This window comes from Pelecanus crispus, chromosome 1 (assembly GCF_030463565.1).
Source record: "Pelecanus crispus isolate bPelCri1 chromosome 1, bPelCri1.pri, whole genome shotgun sequence".
Lineage (NCBI taxonomy): Eukaryota > Metazoa > Chordata > Aves > Pelecaniformes > Pelecanidae > Pelecanus > Pelecanus crispus.
This window is the reverse complement of record NC_134643.1, coordinates 203,410,919-203,432,242: the sequence shown is the minus strand read 5'-3', so window position 1 is coordinate 203,432,242 and position 21,324 is coordinate 203,410,919. Positions and strand designations below refer to the sequence as shown.

Genomic DNA, 21,324 nt, shown 5'->3' with positions numbered 1-21,324 from the left:
TATGGTTTAGGTCTGATCAATGACCAATTAAAAAAATTACTTGGGCAACATAATGCATTTTGGTTTAAAACTTTTTTGAAACAGACTTGGAAAACTTTGATTTAAAGTGATTTGAAAACCAGCAATACTGAAATTTGAAAGCTTAAGCTTTTGGTTCAGCTAAGACCCATAGTGAAACCATTTACAGCTTGCAGAATAAATTCATCACACATTCACTGTGTTACCCTGAGGACAGACTAGGGCACACTGTTTTCAGTGTATAGCATGTTATTTGTCAAGCTTATTTATCCATACGTATATGCCAGGTCTGATTCATATGGCATTTTGTAAGTAAAATATTAAAACATATAAAAAAATTTCCAATATACTGACTGAGGACATGGATTCAGTCTTACTAGCTGTTTTCAGAGGACTGACTTTCGGCTCACAGTGGAAGTGCAGAATGAGGTGCTTCAGCACACTGCTTGTTCAGGCTGAAGCAGATCAGATGCTACTTCATTTTTTCTTTCTTTTGGCTTCAAATTCTCTGCAATTCCATGCTGCTGCAACGTACACTCATGTCTGTTCCTGTGCATTTTTTGAAAGATAGGTGAAGAACACAGGGTCTGATTTTTATCTACGTTAATCTATTTCCTCAACCATAGCAAAATAAGGGAATAGCTAGCATATTTTTTCATGCACCCATTTTAAGTACCTTTACATTACTAGACCACTGTAAGAGGATTTTCTTGTAATAGAGAGTGGAAGGCACAAAGGCCACCAGCCAGATCCTCATCCAGTGTGAATTTAGAGCTGAGGATCTGGCCACATGTCAAATTAAACAAAGGCATTTTCGAACTACCTGTTTATTAATGGCATCTGACCTACTTTTGCCAGCTCTAAGGACTCAGACTTCCCCTTCCCGAAAATAGAAGGTGGCATGGGGAACAAAAATAGTCACTGTGGACAAACTAATGGGCATCAATGTTTGCAGACATCCAACAATCAAATTTGGGCTGTTCAGTACATTTCTAATTAAGTACAATTAACATTTGTTCTTTACTTGTTCATTTTACATACCTCACTTATGTTCCAAATCTGGTTTCCCCTGATAATCTATCCGAGCACATCCTAATGATTCTGCCTTTCAATCCCTGATTAATACACTGACATAAACAATGCAGAAATGCAATTAGACTGCTATGCACACATAGCCTGCCTCCTCTTTCGCTGAAGCTGGTGGGAGTCTGGCCATGCACTTTCATTATGGTACTTTCAGGCTTTCTGTGTCTCTGCAGAAGTTTCAAGGAAAACCTCTAGTTTTTGCCTTGCTGAGATCCACGACGCTCCTCTATCCTCCCTGTGCAGAGCTGGAGAGCTATTTCTGTAGAAAGATCATTCACATGACCCTATCTTCACACTGCAGACAAACCTTGAAGGGAGGTAATATTCCCTTCTCATCACTGTATGCTAAACCAGTAGTGATTCTACTGAGGAGCATGGCCCCACATCAGAGCATTACAAACATCATGGTTTCCTGAGATTGGCCCTTTGGCAGCAATACCAGCTTAGGCATTGCCTGCACAGCCCCTCATTCCTGCTGCCTGTTTCTGTCCTCAACCAGGTATTCAGCACCTTCATTCCCAATCCTGCCATTGAGGTGGTTTTACCACCAAGAAGAGTTCATATCCTGACAGTATAGTCAAGGGGGGCAGAGAATTGGGTACCAGTTTTTCCAATTACTTTGGTTTTGTAGGCATCTGCACAATACCATTGTGTTTCTCTCTCCCTCATGCACACACACACACACACAGAAAAAATGAAAGCCAAAAAAAATGCAGACTGATGTGATAGGTGGTAAAATAATAATCTGATATTTGCTTTGAGGCTAAACAAAACTGATAGCTCAAGGAGAGAGGGAGGCAGCAAGGTGGTGGGAGAGTTGGCACACCCATGGTAAAATTTCAGTGTTGCATCTGTTTGCAGTTTCTGAAGGGCCGATCGATCAAACCTTGGGCAGAGCACAATCAAGATCTCTCTTGAACTGCCCACATGGAAGTGTCCAGAGAGAGAAACTGCCCCCAAATGACACTGCACAACCGCTGAGGAAACCACTGCTTCCACTGAGCAATATCAGTATCCCACACGCCTTTCTTGGCAATCTCTGCCAGACCAGTTTAAGAAAAACACAAATCTGCTGAAGAGATTCAGGTCAAGAACCATTAACATCAAGCACGTTCCTGGCGTACAAACACTCATTCTGCAGTCTCAGAGCTGATAAGTTTTAGGTGGAGCCCGGCCTGGCTGGCTCCAGAGACCCTCGGCAAGCCCTGCTGCTGGCTGCCCCTCTGCTGACAACCCAACCTGAGCAAAAACAAGGCCAGAAAGAACAACTCCAGGGTGGCAGGAAAGAGGCCAAGGAGTCTGATAGACACTGCAGGACTGACCCACAGGCTGTCTTCTGCTATATCTATTGAGCAACTGAGGGCTGCCCAGCCTGGGAATGTATGTGTCTGCTACAGAGCAGCAGAGTAAGCTGAAGTAAGATAGCATTGGAAGAGAAGTTTCTCGGTTATTTAAGAAAGACTAATCTGTAGGGTTTTTAATTACATTTTATTTTAACTCTCATGGCATCTTCTACCATCTTTTGCCTGCCATCTCTAGATTTACTAGCTCTGCATAAGCTTTAAAAAAACCCAAAACATTATTTTTTGCCCCAGACGGTTTTTCTTGACTATTCTATGTTTCCTTGGTGGGATAAACATGGGAAGAGAATCTTTCCACCAATCCATCTAGTTAGCTAGCTAGCTAACAGAAGGTTATTTAATGGCAATAGAGTTAATTTGAGCAAAGTAATTTTAACAGAAAATAAAGAACAAGGAATTAATGACGTTGACCTCTCCACATTCCAAAAAGTAAAATGTGTTGAACCATTTTACAGGTTTTTCTTTGGTTTTTTGTTTTTTTTTTTTCATTTGCTACCAGGAAACTATGGAAACTGTTTAAGTTGGCTGGCCTCCTGTTACTGGCCTGAATGATGTTGAGAAGAGAGTTATGCAAATTGATTGTCTTAATCACAAAGCATTAAAATATATCTGCATTTTATTTAAAAGCAATGGAATCCACTGAGGTATTTTTAGATTTTTGAAACAGAAATACAGTCTGCAACAGAAATTGAAAGAAGCAGCCAGATAACCTAATGGTTTCTATTAAGGAGCCCATAGGCAACAGTCCTCCAAAAATAAAACCACCTAATCTATGCACTATGTGTCATATCCCCAGCTTGCAGTGATAGTACTCAAGCAATGTGAAGTTAAGCACATACATAAATCTTGAAGCAAAAAGATCTGCAAGGTCTTTGCAGCAATGGCATCTTTTTACTCGGATTGTGCGGTCTGTCCCGTGGCATGGGACTTGGAAACTTGGTGACAAACCCTACTGCCATACACCAAATAACAGTAACCTGTGGTGGTTTATCAACTTAAGGTACGAGGTACATCAGTGCACAGAAACAGGCACTACTTGAACACAAACAGAGTAATATTTTAGCCTTGGAAACCTAACACTGGTCAGGCAAATCCAAAGAAATGCTGTAATGGCAGAACAAGATACATTATTTATCTGCTGCACAAGGTACACACACCTTAGATCTGTTTAGGCAAACCTCCCCTCGCACAAGGAGTAAAGTATAGTGAAATAGGTGGGATTAAAGGGTTCTCCAGTTCTTCAGGGAGAACACCTGAACTGGCACCAGACATCAGCCTGAGCAAGGTGTGCCAGCTGCTGAGGTAGTCCACTCTGCTCTCTTCCTGGAGCAGGAGACGAAATGTAATTATTCATGTATTTCTGCTTTTCTGTGATAGTTAATTGTCACCGTATTATTCAGAGGTAGTCATTCCACTCCTCTTAGGCAAAGCATTAAAACCAGCGTTCTCCAGACTACTACTTCAATGAACATTTAAAGGAGAAGGAAGGGGAGGGGGTTAAAGAGAATTGTCACAGAACAATTATGAAGGCAATTTGGAAGCAAGTCTGGAAACAACCTTGTAACAGAGCCAATAGCTGATTCAAATTGTTACATGTCTCCTTTGATCACCTGCTAAAACACACTTCTAATTAGCATTTAATTGAATCTACAGTTTAGCACATTATTAAACACCTGCTTGAGGATATTAATTTCTATTTCTGATGACACGCTCTCCTGTGCTGTAGTGCGGATCTCTGCTTGCTAACAGAAGGAAATACTTGACAATGGACGAGCACCACTCCAGCTCCCAAAGAAGAACCAACTGTTTTATCAGCATCACACCATGATTTCAATCCAGAGCATGCACAGATGCATAAACACTTGAAAGAAACTAAAAGATTGAAAATTTTTATACACGCCTTTCACAGGGTTTCTCTACTTAAAAGATGTGATCTCTTTTCTCTTACACCTTGCACCTATAAGCAAAAATAAATTAATACTCAGAATTTTGCAACTTGCCCTTTGAAGTTAACGTAACAGGTAGAGGAAATGCAGCCCTCACCTGTCCTCGAAATGGAGAATTTCAGGTTATACCTATTCCAGCAAAAGGAGAGATTGCTAGTGCCACCTCTTGGTGAGAATAGCACAGAAAGCCACTCATTTGCATAATCCCAAAGCAAGGCATAATTGGAAAAACTATGTGTGCTTCTAGGAAGCACTGACCACTCTCTCTCTGATCACAAAACACTTACAAGCACCCTTCATTTGAAATTAGATGTTTGTCCTATTTAATTGAATGTGATGTCTTGTATGCCTGCAGTTAAACTTGTGCTTAAATGTTTGGCTGGATTGGCACTAAAACCCAATTCGATGAAAGTGTTAAAGAAGTTAAATCCTATGTAAAATGATTAACTTCCACTGAAACTGAGAAAATGTTGGTTCCCAAACTTTTGTAGGTTTTTAAATATCTTCATTGTGCTGTGATCCAAATACCTTGCATGTTTGAACCCTTCAATAGTAGTCTAATGCTAATGCAATTGTGGAAGTCGAGTGTTAATCATTAAGATTGTCTCAGATTTCATGATTTGGGAAGAGCTTTGGATAAATGAGTCAACATACAAACTTGTAACAGTAAGAAACACAGTTCAAAAGAAAGCTTAAATATAAAAGAGGATTAGTTGAGTGCCACATCAGCATCAAGTAAGCTTATATGGTGTCATTTATATTTTACCCTGTAGAAATATCATCTGGAGAATGCTGGGCACATTTGGCTTGCTGAACTGAATCTATGAGTCAACATATAATAACAGAGATTTGACCTTCCTAATGGAAAAGTCTTTAAGATTATTTCCGTCGAATTTCAAAAGAAGCCACACAGGGGAATCACTGTGCATGGAGGAAAGCATGGAAATCTCTTCCATGAGAAAGTGTGTGAACTTTGCAAGACATTGTCTGCAAGGCTTCCCTCATAAAAATTAAAAAACAATTATTGCCTCTGGACATTGCATGCATGAATAGTAGTGAACTGTAAATAAACCTAAATAGCAATACAAAATAACAACTCTGCCCTCCATTTTCAAATAATGATGTAGAAAAAATTGCTTTATGCCTACATGTTTACTAAAACATATATTGATTAAAAGTATACAAACTCTACTAACTAAGCAATGGTCATGGCAAGCTTTATTCTTGTAAAAAAGTAAATATTTAAATGTCATAGTAAAGGAAGACATGTTAAATAGAAGTAAGAAAGCTGTCCTACCTTGTTTTAGAATGGTTTTGTCTACAGGGATACCACACCCATGTAATTTTAGGCTGAGGAATACCATACACAGTGCATGTCAGCACTTGTTTGCTGCTCAGTAAATACAGATTGGGATCAGGAAATGATGACACAGCATTTTCATATATCTGGGGTTTCACTGTAAAGGGTAAAAATTGGAAAGTAATTAAACCCAGCTCATTTCTAATGTACTGTATGATCATGAAAATACTACATTCCTGCAGGACGAGTAATAAGAAAAATTCCCAGGAGAACAAAGAAAAACAGCAGGCCTAAGTCAAGTCAGATGAGCAGTTAGTAACACATTTAAGTCATCAGGAACAAGTATGTGACCATGGAAGACAGAAACCCTTCTAATGGAAACCTCTGTCCATCTTCTGAATCCAAGATGGGTCTGTTACCCTGCATATGGGGCTTGGATTTAGGTCCATGAAAGTCAGTAAGAAAACCCACAATGACCTGAACCATGCAAGATGAATGAAAATCTAGCTCAATGAAAATTTAGCATTTACATGTTCAGGAGAAGCGTGGGAACATGCTGTAAACGTACCATTTACTGTAAGAGTGACTGTAAGATTCTTAGACAAGTTCCACTGCCGTATGCTCAATATTATAGTGTAGTTTCCAGCATCTTCCTCAGCAACATCCTTGATGACTAAGGAATAGTCTTTAACCATGTACCGGGCACACTTTTCAGCAGCAGGTAGCCCATCTTTTAACCTGTTTAAAAGAATTCCAGAAATCAAAACTTTGAAAAATAATGTTGCTTAAACTACCTGCGTTATTTCATTTTATAACATTTCTCAGTCTTTGGGCAAGGAATGAATTTACAGTCTCAGATTCTGTTTACCAGAGGCTTATCCTTGCCTTATAAATAAGATTGCTGATATTTTAAAGCACTTTGGAGAATGTCATTCTATATATTAAAATTGATAAGGATCTGACAGGGCTCTATAATATTTGAGAGTTGCTGAAAATTGTAACTTTGTCTCTGAAGATCCCAGTTTTCCATGTTTGTGCTGCCATTTAGTCTAGAAGACAACCATTTTGGCTAAGAGTCATTCACACAAATAAAGGTTGCGTCATCCAGCACTGACCATTTCTTTATGACCTCAGAACACATCCTGGGACAAAGTATTACAGTAGCCTAAGCACAGCTGTGATTTTAGGAAGAGGAAGAGTAAGTAGATGAGATAAGCACTTAAGAATCAGATATCCTGCTATCAAGTGAATGTTTTTAAAGATAACAAAAAAGCAACATAGAAAGTACTAACTGTTGCTCACACACAGATTTCTGAAGAAGCATAACATTTTTCTTCAAAGTCTAAAAACAGCATAAAGCACATTTTGGTAGGTTGCTGTATGAAGGTTGACACAACGTTAGTAGAAGAGTGCAACAGAGTTTCAGTATGATGATGGACTTGATTAAAATGATTCACAGGTTTTAGTAAGTATTTACAGAAAACTTACAGCTATTAAAGAAGCACTAAAAATAGGATCTAAGGACTATGGATTTAGGCATTTCACTACATCTGTATTTTACAGAACCACAAAATAGTTGAGGCGGAAAGGGCCTCTGGAGATCACCTAGTCCAATGCCCTGGTCAAAGCAAGGTCAGCAGGTTGCTCAAGACCATTTTCAGTCTGGTTTTTAATATCTTCAAGGAAGGAGACTCCACAGCCTCTCTGAACTGCTCATTCCAGTGTTTGACCAACTTCACAGTGATAAATAAAAAAAATAAATAAAAATTCTTGTTCAAATGGATTTTTTTTTTTTTTTTTTGTATTTCAGAAGTTTTGGATCTATATGTGTATTCAACAAGCCCAACCATTAAAAAAACAAAATATTGTATAAATGGCTAGCATCAGCTTCACTTTCATCCCTTAATTTTCCATGTGGAGCTATAAATGTAAGGGATTTGTAAAACAAAACAAAGTGTTTGGAGCAAAAGTAATTTCTGGCTCTGAGTAACATGAACTCTCACTGTTCATGTATGTATGGTTTGTTCTCTTAATCAGTTTTGGCATAGACCCTTTGTTAAAGTGCAATGAATTGAGCCAGAGCTACTGGTATTTAAAATGATTTAAACAAAAAACCCTTTGAGATCAGGAATAGATAACATTGTTTTATATAAAAGTGGTTTGGGTTAATACAAAAAACTGTTCAAAAGATTCCTTAGCACAGTATATGTGAGCCAAAGTGAAAGCTCCAGTCACTAAAGTATATCTACAACCTGCAGATCACCATATAATAAACACAATTTCTATTGCTTTTCTAATAGTGCATGTCTGTATGGCTCAACTCAGTTATTTTAATGAAAGCCACCTTTTCTTTCTCCTACTGTCTGAAAAGCAAGTTCAGGTCTCATATCTAGGTCTGAGTGAAGCTGGATGCAAAACTTCAGTCAAGGTTGGTAGAGATATTTAGCTGTAGAGAGTCCATTGATTTCAATAGGAGACATATCTAACATATTTGAGGATCTGAGCTTTAAACTTTCCAGACCTCCTTTTTTGCACTTGCAAAAAGGAGATAATGTTCTCATAAATTTTTAAAGCCGAGGACAACCCTGAAACTTCTGATAAAACTCCACAACTGTATTGTCTCCAGTTTGTTGCCATTTCAACGGGTCTTATCTGAATATTTTACCAAGACAATCTTTTTCACCTAAGAAGAGGTTCAGTGTGCATATGTGGAAGTAACTGTTGTCCTACCATATAACCTCTGGAGAGGGAAATGCCTTCACTTTCATTGACAAACGATAGGATTTTCTTCCAGCTACAGCCTCCAGTGCAGTTTTTCTTCGACGTTTCAAATTAATGAACATTTTATCTTAAAGAAAAGAAAAAGAGTGCACCTACATTACTGATTTTTCAGCCTGCAAAACCAGTTGCTCTACTAAAGAGAACAGGAATCCAAATAAAAATGACCCTCAATAATTTTGGTGTTCCCACACGGCAACAGCAAGAATAAAGACTAACCTCCTAAAGATCTAAAAAATATAGAGAAGAATACCACAAATATACAAGAAACTGAGATACAGTTCCCAGGCCATGAATCTGCCTGGAGAAGACATGCTCTAGCCAAAATTCATATTGTGCTTCAGTCAGATAAGAGGCACTGGTTTCAACACAAGAGAGAGAAGCTGGTTTGCGGTACATGGGAAGCTGAACTAGACGAGCAGATGACCACTCCACCCCTAAAGGCCAAGTATCAATGAATGTTCCAAAAGAAAATATTCTGCCAGAGAGGATTTAAGGGACCTTCAGAGAAACAGCAAAGGAAAAAGCAGAAACTTTCTGTATCATTGGTAAACAGCTGTTTCATCAAACAAACAAATCTTTATCACTTCATTGGAACAATCTCAACCTGCTGGAATTTATTCTTTTCCAGTTGTACTGCCCCATATTTCAAACTCTCTGGCAAGTTGATGGGTTTAACCAGAGGCAATAAAACAGAATGTTCATACAATATATTGAAAAATCTTTTTTTTTTCTTTTTTTCCCAAAATGCACTTAAGCAAAATAAAGATTTCAAAACATGAAAAATTGTTTGAGTGCCCTTTTGATAGTACCTATTGTGCAGTATTTACTTACATTATGGACTGCATCAGGATATTGGATATCTATTAAACAAGTGAAGTATTTAATCAGACTTGCCATGTACATTGAAAATAACATGCACAAGACAAATCAGTAGTTTAATTACACAAGTCAGGTTATACTTAAAGATACAACCCTTATTCTGCAAACCCTTATTCACCCAGGCTCTTTCTAACATGGATATCCCATAGATGGAGCTGTTTATGTGAATGACAGTTTACAGGGTAGCTTCAACAGTTCCAGCTTCTCTGACTTTAATTTTAATCTAAAACTCAGTTTCTGATAGCTTCAGATTTATCTGTTCAAGAATATAAGAAGCTGATATCATGATTCATCTTATGTTCCTAGCGACTTAGTCCAACGTTTAAACAGAGAAAATGGACTAAAATACTCTCTAAGAATACCATCATCTGGTGCTTAGTCCATACTTCCAGATGAGAGAGAAAAGGTAGACCACTGAAAAGATAGAACAAATCAATATTCTGACCATGACACATCTGTTGTAGAGGACACCCGCAACCACTTGGTCATTAATACCAATGATGCTCCAAAGATCCTGGCTAGTCCTGATTGTAACAGGATGCCACAGAGAAGGTAGCTTCTTATAGAGTCCCAAGGCACAAAAGTCCTAATTCATGTAAACTTGAAATAACACAAGGAATTTCTATATCTCTCAGGAAGCCCAGGCAGACCACAGGGAACTCGCTGAAGGCTCCGACTGTAAAACCACATTAATGAGTTGCAGTATCTTGTGCTTGTTTCAGTTTTTTGAACAGTCTAGCAGCTACCTGCTCCATGTAGAGCTAGTGTATTTATTCCTTCTTCATTTTTCATAGGAAACAATAAAGAAGTACTGTAGAAGAGGAAGTGAGATTCTTCTGTTTTAATTCAGCTTGTACTTCCCCCCCCCACCCCCCAAACTGCAGTTTAACTGATTGCTTCTGCCAGAACTGACTGAGGACAGGGTCATCACAGTAATTAGCAGACAAGAGTGATCAAACTGAATATTAACATTTCTACTGCCAACAATACAAAACAGTCATGGAAGAAAAGGCACATATTCTCTCTGGTCTCCCTCCTTTTTCTACCAGTGATGAACATGCTATAAATTCACTTCCACTTTGCGTCAAGCTATCATATGACTGAACTTGGTACATGAGCATTCAGTATTCTACAAATCTGCAACATTTCTTACCATAAACAATGACTGTTGTGTTAACAGCTTTGATTGATGGCCCACTCTTCACGTGGCAGGTATACTGGCCTTTATCGATATCACGCACTTTGTCAACAACGAGGATACTGTAAAAAATATTGGCTTCTGTATTCTTCTGGTCAATGCGCTGTGTTACAGAACCTCTCCTCCTTGCCTATAAAAGCAAAAATGAACAAGAAGGAGCTCAGTCAAACCAATTTTCATGATCATTAAGATTTTATCTTACTGTACTGCCACCATACCTTAATAAAAAAAATCCAGATCCCTCCGTACAGCACAGACATGCAAAAGATGCCTTACATTTCCAGAGGGTCAAAAATAAAAATTAGAAGTAACATTATATGGCAATTCATTCCTTTCTTGGCCAGCTCCCCATTGCGCCTTGTCCAGCATTGCTCATAAAAATCCCCAGAGTCACTGGCACATAGTTTGGTGCCTGGATTCAGTGTCCATAGGCAGCAGACATGTAGAAGAAGAGGGCATTAACACAAAGGGGAGAATTCTGGAAACACTATAGACGGAAAAGGGGCTAGATTTGGCAAGGGAATGACATGGTGGAACTGAAGATAATGTGAGTCTGAGGAGTTATTTCCTGCAACTCCCCCTCAGCCTTTGGCCTCAAAGTTTATCTAACCCAGGACATCATTGGTGTCTTATAAACATTGAGCACCCTCCAGTTACCATCCAAATAAAAGCAAACCAAAATTTCACGAGTGAGGTGCCCAGCTAGGGCTTGGTAAGGCAGCAATGAGCAATATAATATATTTGGAACATTTCTTATTGCTAAGTTGTTTATTTCTGAGGTGAAAAAAATGCCAGAAAAAATGGCTACAGCATGCAAGAAACAATTGCATTAATCTTCCCTATATAATGTAATCATAATTTCAGCTTGTGATTAGGCACAATGAGTGACATAATAAATGATCTTGACTTGAATCAGCAGCATAAATCAAACTGACATGAAAGGAATGGGAGTTGTAAACCTTAAACTAATGTCAAATTTCTTATCAGCTTTACACGGACTCCCTGGCAGTTATTCTGTAAGCGACAAATATTTATGAGGATGCTCCCAATGTGGGGGGAGGAGAAGCATATTCAAGATCATTCCTGTAGTTGTCAAAACAAGAGGATTGTTCATGTGGCACTTAACAAATGAGATTTTGGCTAGCTAAATCAAAATATCTTTTCTAAACATGCTTGAGTCAGGTGCCTGACTGTCTGCCAGTCTTTGAAATGAATGTGTTGAGAAAGACAGCCTCGCTGAAAACTTTTTTGTCACAAGAGAGAGTCCCTGCCTGGGTCTGGGTGATAAATTTCTACCATTTCTCCAGGTTGAAAAGAAGCTCCCAGGGATGAAACAACTCCAGCGTTCACTCACAATTATGCAATATAACCAAAGTATATTGTGTAAACATGTTTACTTATTCAATTAGGCACCAGAAAGAAAAAAAAGAAACTTTTAAAGACATGTCAGCAAGGGTCAAACCGATGGAATGCGAACCATGGCAAGCATTTCGAGGCAAAATTCCTCCCGGGATGCTAGATGCAGCATCATCTAGGGGAAACCCCTAGATTCTTCATTTCAACCACAGCACTCACCTCTCCAGGATAAGTCCACGTCATCTGCACTCTGGTGTTCCAGGCTGCAGTGACAGTGCAGTTAATTGCCAGGCTGTCTCCTTTCAGCAACTTGACAAGACGTGGGGTGCTTAACTGAACATCAAAAATTGTGTTGGCTGCACATGACAAAGAGAAAGAAAAGTGATTAACGTCACCAGGGCAGAGTGCTTTCTGAAAGACAGGAAGTGGAGAATACTACTTACTTTCTCGGTGCGTTAAGTACTTTGTGCTATACTTGTGTCCACCAACGGTTGTCTCACAGCTCAGGAGCCCTATGAATTTGTAGGTTGCCTTAGGTATTCTGAAGCCTTTCATGCTGTCCCAGATTATTGTCTTGCCATCAGGAATTAGAGTTTCTCGTGGAATCTGGAAGTGTCAAACATGCATCATAAAAACAACTCATCCTCATACCACTCTCTAATCAAAGCAGCCTAATAAAAAGGAATGGGAAAAAAACACCCTAAAAAATGCCAATCAAAGTAGAAAGGATGACGTTTAATTGTGCAGATTTTTCAAGTCACATTTTCATCACAAAATAGAGGAAAAATCTGGGTAAAGAATGTGAATGTTTTATTTGTTTCCAAGATTTCATTATTTATAACAGGATGTAATTTATGACACAATAGACTGACACTATCATTAGCCTCAGCACTTGGGCTGCCATTCTGTTGGCTCCTGGTTGGCAGCTAAAGTGCTCGTCTTGGCGAACCTTTGCAATTAAGTATCCTGGTTTCACCACTGAGACACAACTACATGTTTTTCAATGGAGGTGACAAATGGACTTAATTTGCTGTCATTTTGTGGCTTTAACAAATTCCTGCCAGGATTCAATCTGATGCTTCTCATGTTTATGTTGCCTAAAGGACTGGATTGTTTTAAAAAAAAAAAAAAAAAAAAAGTTAAGAACATGAATGGCTGTTCCAAAGCTGACAAGTCACAGAGTACACATGTCTAAGGCATTACATACAACATGAAGTGCAAATTTTAAAGCCACAAAGTTTCCTTGGGCACTTTTATTGACAACTACTGATCATACCGCATAAGGAATCATAGAATGCTTTAGGTTGGAAGGGACCTTTAGATATCATCTAGCCCAACCCCCCTGCAGTGAGCAGGGACAGCTTTAACCAGATCAGGTTGCTCAGAGCCCCATCTAAACTCACCTTGAATATTTCTAGGGATGGGGCCTCCACTACCTCTCCGGGCAACCTGTTCCAGGGCTTCACCACCCTCATTGTAAAAAATTTCTTCCTTATATCCAGTCTAAACCTACCCTCCTTTAGTTAACACACATATTGACTAGAGATTTTGAAAGAACACCTTGAAACACTAAATACATCACATTTCCACAGAAAAAGTATTCAGCACATTTTAAAAATTTGGCAATTCTAAGTCCCTCAGAGTTGAGGACCCAACAAGCAATTAGTGTAAAGCCATCAGGTGTTTTTATTAAGACCTGAAATAATCTAATACAGACTAAAATATTGCCACGTGGGATCAAGTGTTCACTTTGTCAGCAGTATAAATTATACTTTATATTAGGATCCTTTGAGTTTTAAGCCCCATTTTAGTAAGGTATCAAGAAAACCGTGAAAAGGCAAAGCATGACATAGGCATTGAAGCTCAGACAAGACCTCTTGTTTTCACATCATGTTTTTCGATAAGACAGCATTTCGATACACCATTCCGATAAAACACACACCATTTCGATAAGACAGAGATCACACCATGAGTACAAAGCCTGGATGTGACTCTACTTTTATAAAGTCTGCTTTTATGGCAAAAATAATATATTTCTAAAGATGCCACGTAGTAGAGTTTGAGTGAATTAGTGCCCTGAGCAAAGACCTCTGGGTCAACTAAGCACCTTGCAGCCCATCACCTCCCACTGTGCACCTGGTCTCACTATGCCTCCTTCACCTCTTTCTTCCCCTTTATTTGAGCAGAGCACTTGTATGCTGGCCAGCACTCTCCTTCCTGTGGCCAAAGCCAGCATGGGTGGCTGCCAGAGGCTGGGGGAAGCGTGGCTGCCCAGCACCTTCCTGCGTGCTACAGCATCTCTCCAAAACACGGCACCCTCTATGCTGCCTGCTCAATGCACGCTGAAAGCTGCCCTTGAGATCACCTCCACTCATCTCATGCCATTTTGTCCAACAGAAATGCACGATGAATCAAATGAACAATAATTACAGAGCACAAAATGCTGTGGTAGAATTGCTTATCTTTACAACAGCTGATAAGACACTATAATAAGCATGCAAATCACAGGGAAGTGTGTGTTACACACACACAAGTAAAGCCCATTACATTGTAGCCTGCTGGCTACCATTCAACAATATCTGGACTCCAGGAGCTCTGTTGCCGTTCCTGTTCTAAATAAAACAAATATTCAAGCTTTCGTTTAACTAGTTCATAGTTATGCTTTCAAGGGCTTCAACTGGATTTATCCTCTTATGGTTTTGGTGGAAACCAAACTATTTCTGAGCATATTCCTCTACAGGTTTTTATATATACCATGAAGAAAGAGTCAAGTCAGAGCTTCAGAGTCTCCCTAAACTGATATTTCCCAGGGAATATTTATATTAATCAGTTAATTGATGGATTACTGAATTTGTATTAGCCTTACTCCAGGAATGGGAAAGTAACCAAAACACCCAGGAAGTGTCCGGGTCTTGGAAAAAAAGTGCTTGTAAATGTGATCCTGTTTTGCAACACCAAATGTTGTCAATTGTCTGTATATCCAACAGGCTTACCTGCTCCAGAGGCAAATCTTTGCCTGCACAGTTTACTCATCTAACACCCCTCAAAGAGAGCTAGAGCTACATCTTTTTGTGTAGTTTTTTGCAGCTTTGAGACTAAAAATTGCATATACTTACACACAAAAGCATAAATTGACATTTCTAATTTACTGTACAGAATACTTTAGAAAACTGAAGTCTATGACTAGTGAAAGACCACTGTCACACAGATGGTCTCTGGCTAAGTTGGGGAAACAAGATACTGCAACAGCTCCCTTTCAGAGGGTGGAAATACCAGGATTTTGTCTCAGAGAGGTGAAGGGCCGTGGCTGGGTGCTTACCCTCACAGCCTTTCACAGCTCTACCCTCTCTTCTTACTTGCTTTGGTTTCTTACTCAGCTCTCCTCCACACTTTTTTCCTCTGCCAACCCCACTGCTTCAGAAGACCTGTTTTCCACTTTCAGAGAAAGACAGTAGCTTTGCTCTGCCCTAAACCAGCTTCCAGGCCACCACCTAGAGACACTGCATCATCACCATGATGATCACCGCATGGATGGTACAGGACAGAGGATCCCAGAATCACACAATAATGAAGGTTGGAAGGGATCTCTAGAGGTCACCTGGTCCATCGCCCATGCAGAGCAGGGCCACTGTAGTTCAGGGCCTTGTCAAAAAACTTGGCCATTTGGTCATCACAGAGAGAAGTAGGAAATCTGTCAAGAAACTCAGTGCTGGAACAGTGAGATTTCCACTGAAGCAGCAGAGGATAAATCCAGCTGAAATGATAGCTTACAGATGGGTACCAGCAGGTAGTCAGAAGCATTCAAAGAATCAATTTGTTGCAATGGCTGCAGTAAACATGGAATTTATTGCCTACATGCTTATCTACATGAACCACATCGCTGTGGCTCCCAGTGCAGTCTTGGCCTTTTACCTTCTTTGTACTTTGTTTCAAACTAGACTTCAGTTTCTTTTGGTATAGAATGTGCCTCCTACTTTGCTCAGCACCAACCACTGAACCTTTTTGATACCTAGTAGCATTAACACAGTACTACCACAAGGTTTTGGGTATATACATATGGTCAAAAGTATATAATCAAGCTGTGGTTCCCCCCGTCTCCAAAGGCAGATTGTATTGGAAAGAGCCAGCTGAAAATACAGTAAACATGCACATCAGAGTTTTGAATGCTTGTCTTTTCTTTCATGTTTCCCCATCCATCAGTTTGGAAAGGATGAGGTGGCATTATTAAGAATTCAGACTGTCCAGGTGTGTGACTCTCAACAACCTTGGGGTTTTTTTTTTCCCTCTTTTTATTCCTTATGCTGAAGCTTATTTACCTCTATTACTGTGAATGTCATTGTTGATTTTATGACAGAGAATCCAAAAGGAGAGTAAACGGAGGGATCAAACCATTGTACCAAAAGGTGATGCTTTCTCTGTTTAGCAAGATAAGAGTAAATGAAGAGGCAGAATTGCATACTTTAGTTGCAATAAGGTTTATCTTATTTTAGGGATCTTGAATGAGGCTGCCAGAATCATATTAATAGGAATGATGGTTTCAGAGGCTCTGGATATCTGTCTATTAAGCATTAGATCAAAACTATCAATTGATTTCACAGGTCTTCATATGATGAAGAGACATGGCCATCAGCTGTTGCAAATATAGGTTATAACAGGACCTGAAGGCTGGATTTGAAATAGGAAAGAAAACTCCATCCCCATTGCCCAATCCCTGTTTTATTAGCTTCTTGATTTTTAAGACTCCTCCTAAGTTGTATATGATTGCCATGTTATAGAATACACTTTGTACAGATATTCAGCCTGTTGACTAAGGTAAAGATGCAGTTTTATCATTTGTAGTGTTGAAGACTGACAACAAACCTTCCCCATATTGGTCCACTAAAACTAAGAGGTAGCACTGCACAGGAACAAAATGCTGGAGGCGGTGCTTATGCAACTGTGCTAACGAGTCCTTTCAGAAGAGAGAGATTACCAAAGAATATTCCATATTTTGACTTCCTGGTAATACAGAATTCAGAATCTAATTACTCTAATGTTGGGATTTTCCTTCCAGCTCCAGAGGACTGCATTATGTGGACACTGACTTCTTCCTTTATTGCTAAATGGAACACACAGAATAGCTTTTGCCAGCTTTCCAGAAGTAGTTTGCCTGCAGCTGTGAAATGCATTTAACACATCTCTTAATTGCTATGTGAGCAAAAACTTGCTGGAATCTTCATACATGTGTGTCACAGATGATAAATAAAGTAAGATATGATGTAACGCATTGTAGCTTACATACTTCAGGAAATTCTTGGATCAATTAGGGAACACATTTGTTTTTCCTGGAATGCAAAACATGTAAGCAACCAATCCTTTCTTTCAAGACTTGGCTCCACCTCCTCTTTCTCCTTCCCAGAGTATTACATCTGGTCTTGATGGTGTAAAGATGCGTCTTACACCACAAGCCCAAGCTAAAGGCAAATTGATACAAAAAAAAGTAAGTAGGTATGTCTCAATCTTCTCCAGGTAAGGATAAAAAAAAATTTTTTGTTTTGTTTAGTAAGAGAGAAACCTGACAGGAATTTTCTAAGTTAGGAATTTAATATGCTGAGATTTCAGATGCGACAGTACAGTACCCAAATGAGTTCCCACTTTACAATAGTCACCCTATGGAAAGCCAAGCCTCATCTACTTTTGATTCTATAGCCACAGAATCTTGTGCATCACCCATCCCTGGTGGGCTTCTTGCAGGAGAACAGGGTAATATCCTAGGTCAGATTACTTTCTTTTCTCTGCATTTTGCGTTCTTCTTGTGATTTAACAGGTGGAAACCAAGAGGCAAAAATCAGTATCTACATTAGCAAAGCAGCACTGGATAGAATTTGTAAACCTCTGGGTCAAATTAAAACACAGGATCAGATCTGTGGCTGGTGTAAAACTCCATAGTCAAAGAGGAATCAAAGACTTTTATTGATCTAGATAAGCATCTTACGGTGGCATTGTTTGGCAATTGCATGTTATTCTATAAAAAGACAAATTTCTTTTCCTTGTAACAATGATGAACAATTATGCTACTATGTACAGAACTCTCTTTATTTAGGAACAAAACATTACTGGCACCTCCACTTAATTTTTAATCCAAACAAAGGAACTTTAAAAAAAAGAAGCACCATTCTCTTGATACCAAGCACTTTACTACAGACAACATGTCAGTTAGCTGTCCGTGTAACTCTCAAGGAACCTAGGAAAGAAATGGTTTCCCCGAAACATGAAAAATGTCTAGATTTTCTAAAACTGCCCCCACCGTCTCAAACTCTGCACAAACTTCCCTACAAAGAGAAGCCATTCCCTGCCTGATGATAAGTGCACTTGTATGGAAAAGGAAGAGCAAAGTCACTGGTGGGAGTGAGGTAGGGCAAAGGCTTGCAGAGATCCTTGTACAGCCCCAGCAATTTTCCAGAGACTGCACTTACCAGCTCTTCCAAACGACAGAAGAGGAAAGGAGAGGAAGGGCAGAGGAAGAGGTGGGAGGAAATCTCTTCTAACAAGAAATTCCTTCCTGGGCTTAAGAAACCTTTGTCAGTGAAAATTTAATAAAATGGTACGAAAAGTTTAAGTTTATTCAGAAAACTCCCATCCAGTGTAAGAGATTTAATGAAGACCTTCTGTGAGACATGAGACAACGCCTCAAAGGTTGAAATATTTCTAAACACACTGACACCCAGAAATCTTTTTTAAGAAATACTAAGTTGTTGAAATATTTCAAACACATTACAATAGTTGTAAACAAACAGAAAGCATCATCTACAATAACACTTTCAGAGCATGCTCGGATTGAGGTACCTTTTTTAAAGTAACAGCAATGTTTGGTGCTGTGACTCTGCATGGAATGATCATTTCTCTTCCTACAGTCATGTGTATTATTTTAGGTATATCACTGTGCATCTCTACAAATGGATTGCTTGTATCTGCAAGAGAAGAAAAAGAAAAGGTTAATATATGAACTCTTAAGACAATGCATGGAAATTGTAATGGTGCATACAGTCTTGAAAGAGCTGACTAACTCTGTCCACAACGAAAGCTAGACAAAGTCTTCAAATCACTCTCCTGTTTACTTTTATCTAAACAAGTTTAGTAAAACATTATCGGCTATTTGGAAATTTATCACTCAATATCAATAGCAGTACTTTAGTATCTCCTTTAAAATCCAGGAGAGGTAAAGTACATTTCTCCCATTACAGCATCATCTCTACTGCCGAGAGATGTGTTTCTTATTTCAGGGCATTTCTATTTTATTATCACCAGGAGGAATAATTAGATGGGAAGTGACTGAAATTCACTTATCAAGAAACCCTTAAACAGAACACGCTCCTGCTCTCTGCAAGGAAATTGATGAAAAAAAGTCACTTTGACTTCACCAGGAGAAAGAATCTACTGTGATTATCCAGCCATACTTTCAACCCTGAGAACACAGACTAGTGAGAGTTAATTATTCTTCTCCTTCCCACTATCACAATACCTATATGTCTCTTTTGTAAATGACAAGGTAAATGAAAATGCCAGGAAAAGATTCATTCCCTTCGACTCAATAACTAAAGCTTGGCAGAGTAATTCACCGTCCCTCGAACAATCCCTTTAACAAAGGGCATTGTCATAAATAGCTTGCACTGGGAACAGGGAACATTGCTGCTGCTGCTATTGTTTGGACCACTTAACAAAGAGGGGCTCAAGCCATAGGCTCTGCCTCCAAATCTTCTTTGCAGGTGTTCAGCTCTGAAGGTTCGGTTTGAGTCCCAGTGCAAACAGACTACCTCAAAATTCACATAAGGTTTGGCTTTTAACTCTTAAAAAAGTGGAACATTCAGACCTTAATTCCATGCTTACCTACAGCTCCAATGTTTTTTCAGGCATATCCTATTATTTTCACTCAGTCAAATATCTTACAAATAACAATGGCAATCTTTCTTGGAAAAGAAATGAGTAAAGCTAGCAAGAACTGACACTTTACAAAACCTTAACTTGCAATACTTTACTACAGTGTTCAGGTCCCAGACTGCATGTTGACCTATGTTCACTCAAGTAGTTCTTCAAATGCATTACTTTTGCTTCTCTTTCAAAAGTATGACCTGCACTTCCCAGTGTCATAAAACTGTTCTGCTCTTCAGATCTTCTTTTCTTATTATATGCAATAATATTTTTGTTTGAGACATCAAACAGGAAGAGAAGCAAATTCTACTCGAATTTCAACTGGGCAGAATCCTAAGGTACTGTATCTCAAATATACCCCAGGATACGGAAGAAGTTTTCCTAAAGAGGTTTAATGAAACAGTTACACAAACTTTCTGAAATGAAAGACTGCCACAATGCTTTAGTTAATAATAGGTGTTAAATGTCCGCTGAGATCGCAAAAGGAACTTATGAGTAATAGAGGATGCGTATGTAATAAAAAATACCCTAAGGACTTGTTAGACTGACGTTTCCTCTGCAATATGATTCAAGAAAAGACCAAGAATGAACCTGTTTGTAGCATGGTGAAAAGATCCTTTTTTGTTTTTCAGGAGCTGCAGCCACAGAAGAGGTCACCTACCCCTTAACATCACCAGACAAACAGATTTACTACTCCCCAAAGACTCGTTCGTCTTTGTCACAAAATTAAGAGCTCCTGCCCAAAACCAGCAAGCTTTGCAAAGTAGCTTCCTGTATCATAATCTCCAGATCATTACAAGTGTGAGGAAGAGCTGTTCTGGGGACTACCGGTGCTGTCTGCAGACACAGTGTCACCACTGACTGATGCCAATATCGAGGCAGTGGGGGCTGTGTGGCTCAGACCTCACAGGATTCCTGCCCATCTGAAGGCAGGGACAGGAAACAAGCACAAAACACTACACTTGGCTTTTTTTTTTCTTCTTCTTCAATGGAAATGCACGTTCACGCCTGGAGAAGTCAATGAAGTGCTCTATAAAAGTCAACTGAACTCCCTGCCTGCTCTCGGTAGGCTTTAGAGCTCAGCCACAGCCTTTCTTGGTATACTCCCTGCAGTGGTACACCAAGGCGTCTCCATGCCCCCGCTATTCGCGTGCAGAGCTCCCATTGACATCACTGGGGACTTCCGCCATGGGCCGGAGGGCACTTGATGGCCCCAAGTGCTTCAAATGTCTTCCTGCTTTTGATTAAAAGGAATACACATCAGGTTTCCTAGCACAGTTTTGTGTTCATGATGAGTGTGGAGGCTTTTCCTGATTCCCTTTGATTTTATTCTCCTTCCATCTTAATGGCTGTAAGGGGATACTCTTGGTGTCTCAAGACCAGAATCTGGTGCAGGGTCTACCAGCCTGGATCAGGCAAAGCCAAATCCACAGCAGCACCAGGGCAGGTTATGCCACGTTGGCACGGCATGCCAACAACATGGAATCTTTC

General features: G+C 39.4%; 1 protein-coding gene across 1 annotated transcript in view; it reads right to left on the bottom strand.

Annotated features, from left to right (window-relative positions):
* The window catches only part of FLT1 (fms related receptor tyrosine kinase 1), a 99,052-nt gene that overhangs the window by 65,818 nt on the left and 11,910 nt on the right, over positions 1–21,324 (bottom strand). Inside the window, exons 4-10 of the mRNA XM_009483856.2 lie at positions 18,751–18,875; positions 12,369–12,531; positions 12,145–12,281; positions 10,525–10,699; positions 8,442–8,559; positions 6,280–6,449; positions 5,709–5,868 (exon numbers count right to left, since the gene is read on the bottom strand). Coding sequence (XP_009482131.2) covers positions 5,709–5,868; positions 6,280–6,449; positions 8,442–8,559; positions 10,525–10,699; positions 12,145–12,281; positions 12,369–12,531; positions 18,751–18,875 — 1,048 coding nt within the window. The remainder of the gene's footprint in view (positions 1–5,708; positions 5,869–6,279; positions 6,450–8,441; positions 8,560–10,524; positions 10,700–12,144; positions 12,282–12,368; positions 12,532–18,750; positions 18,876–21,324) is intronic.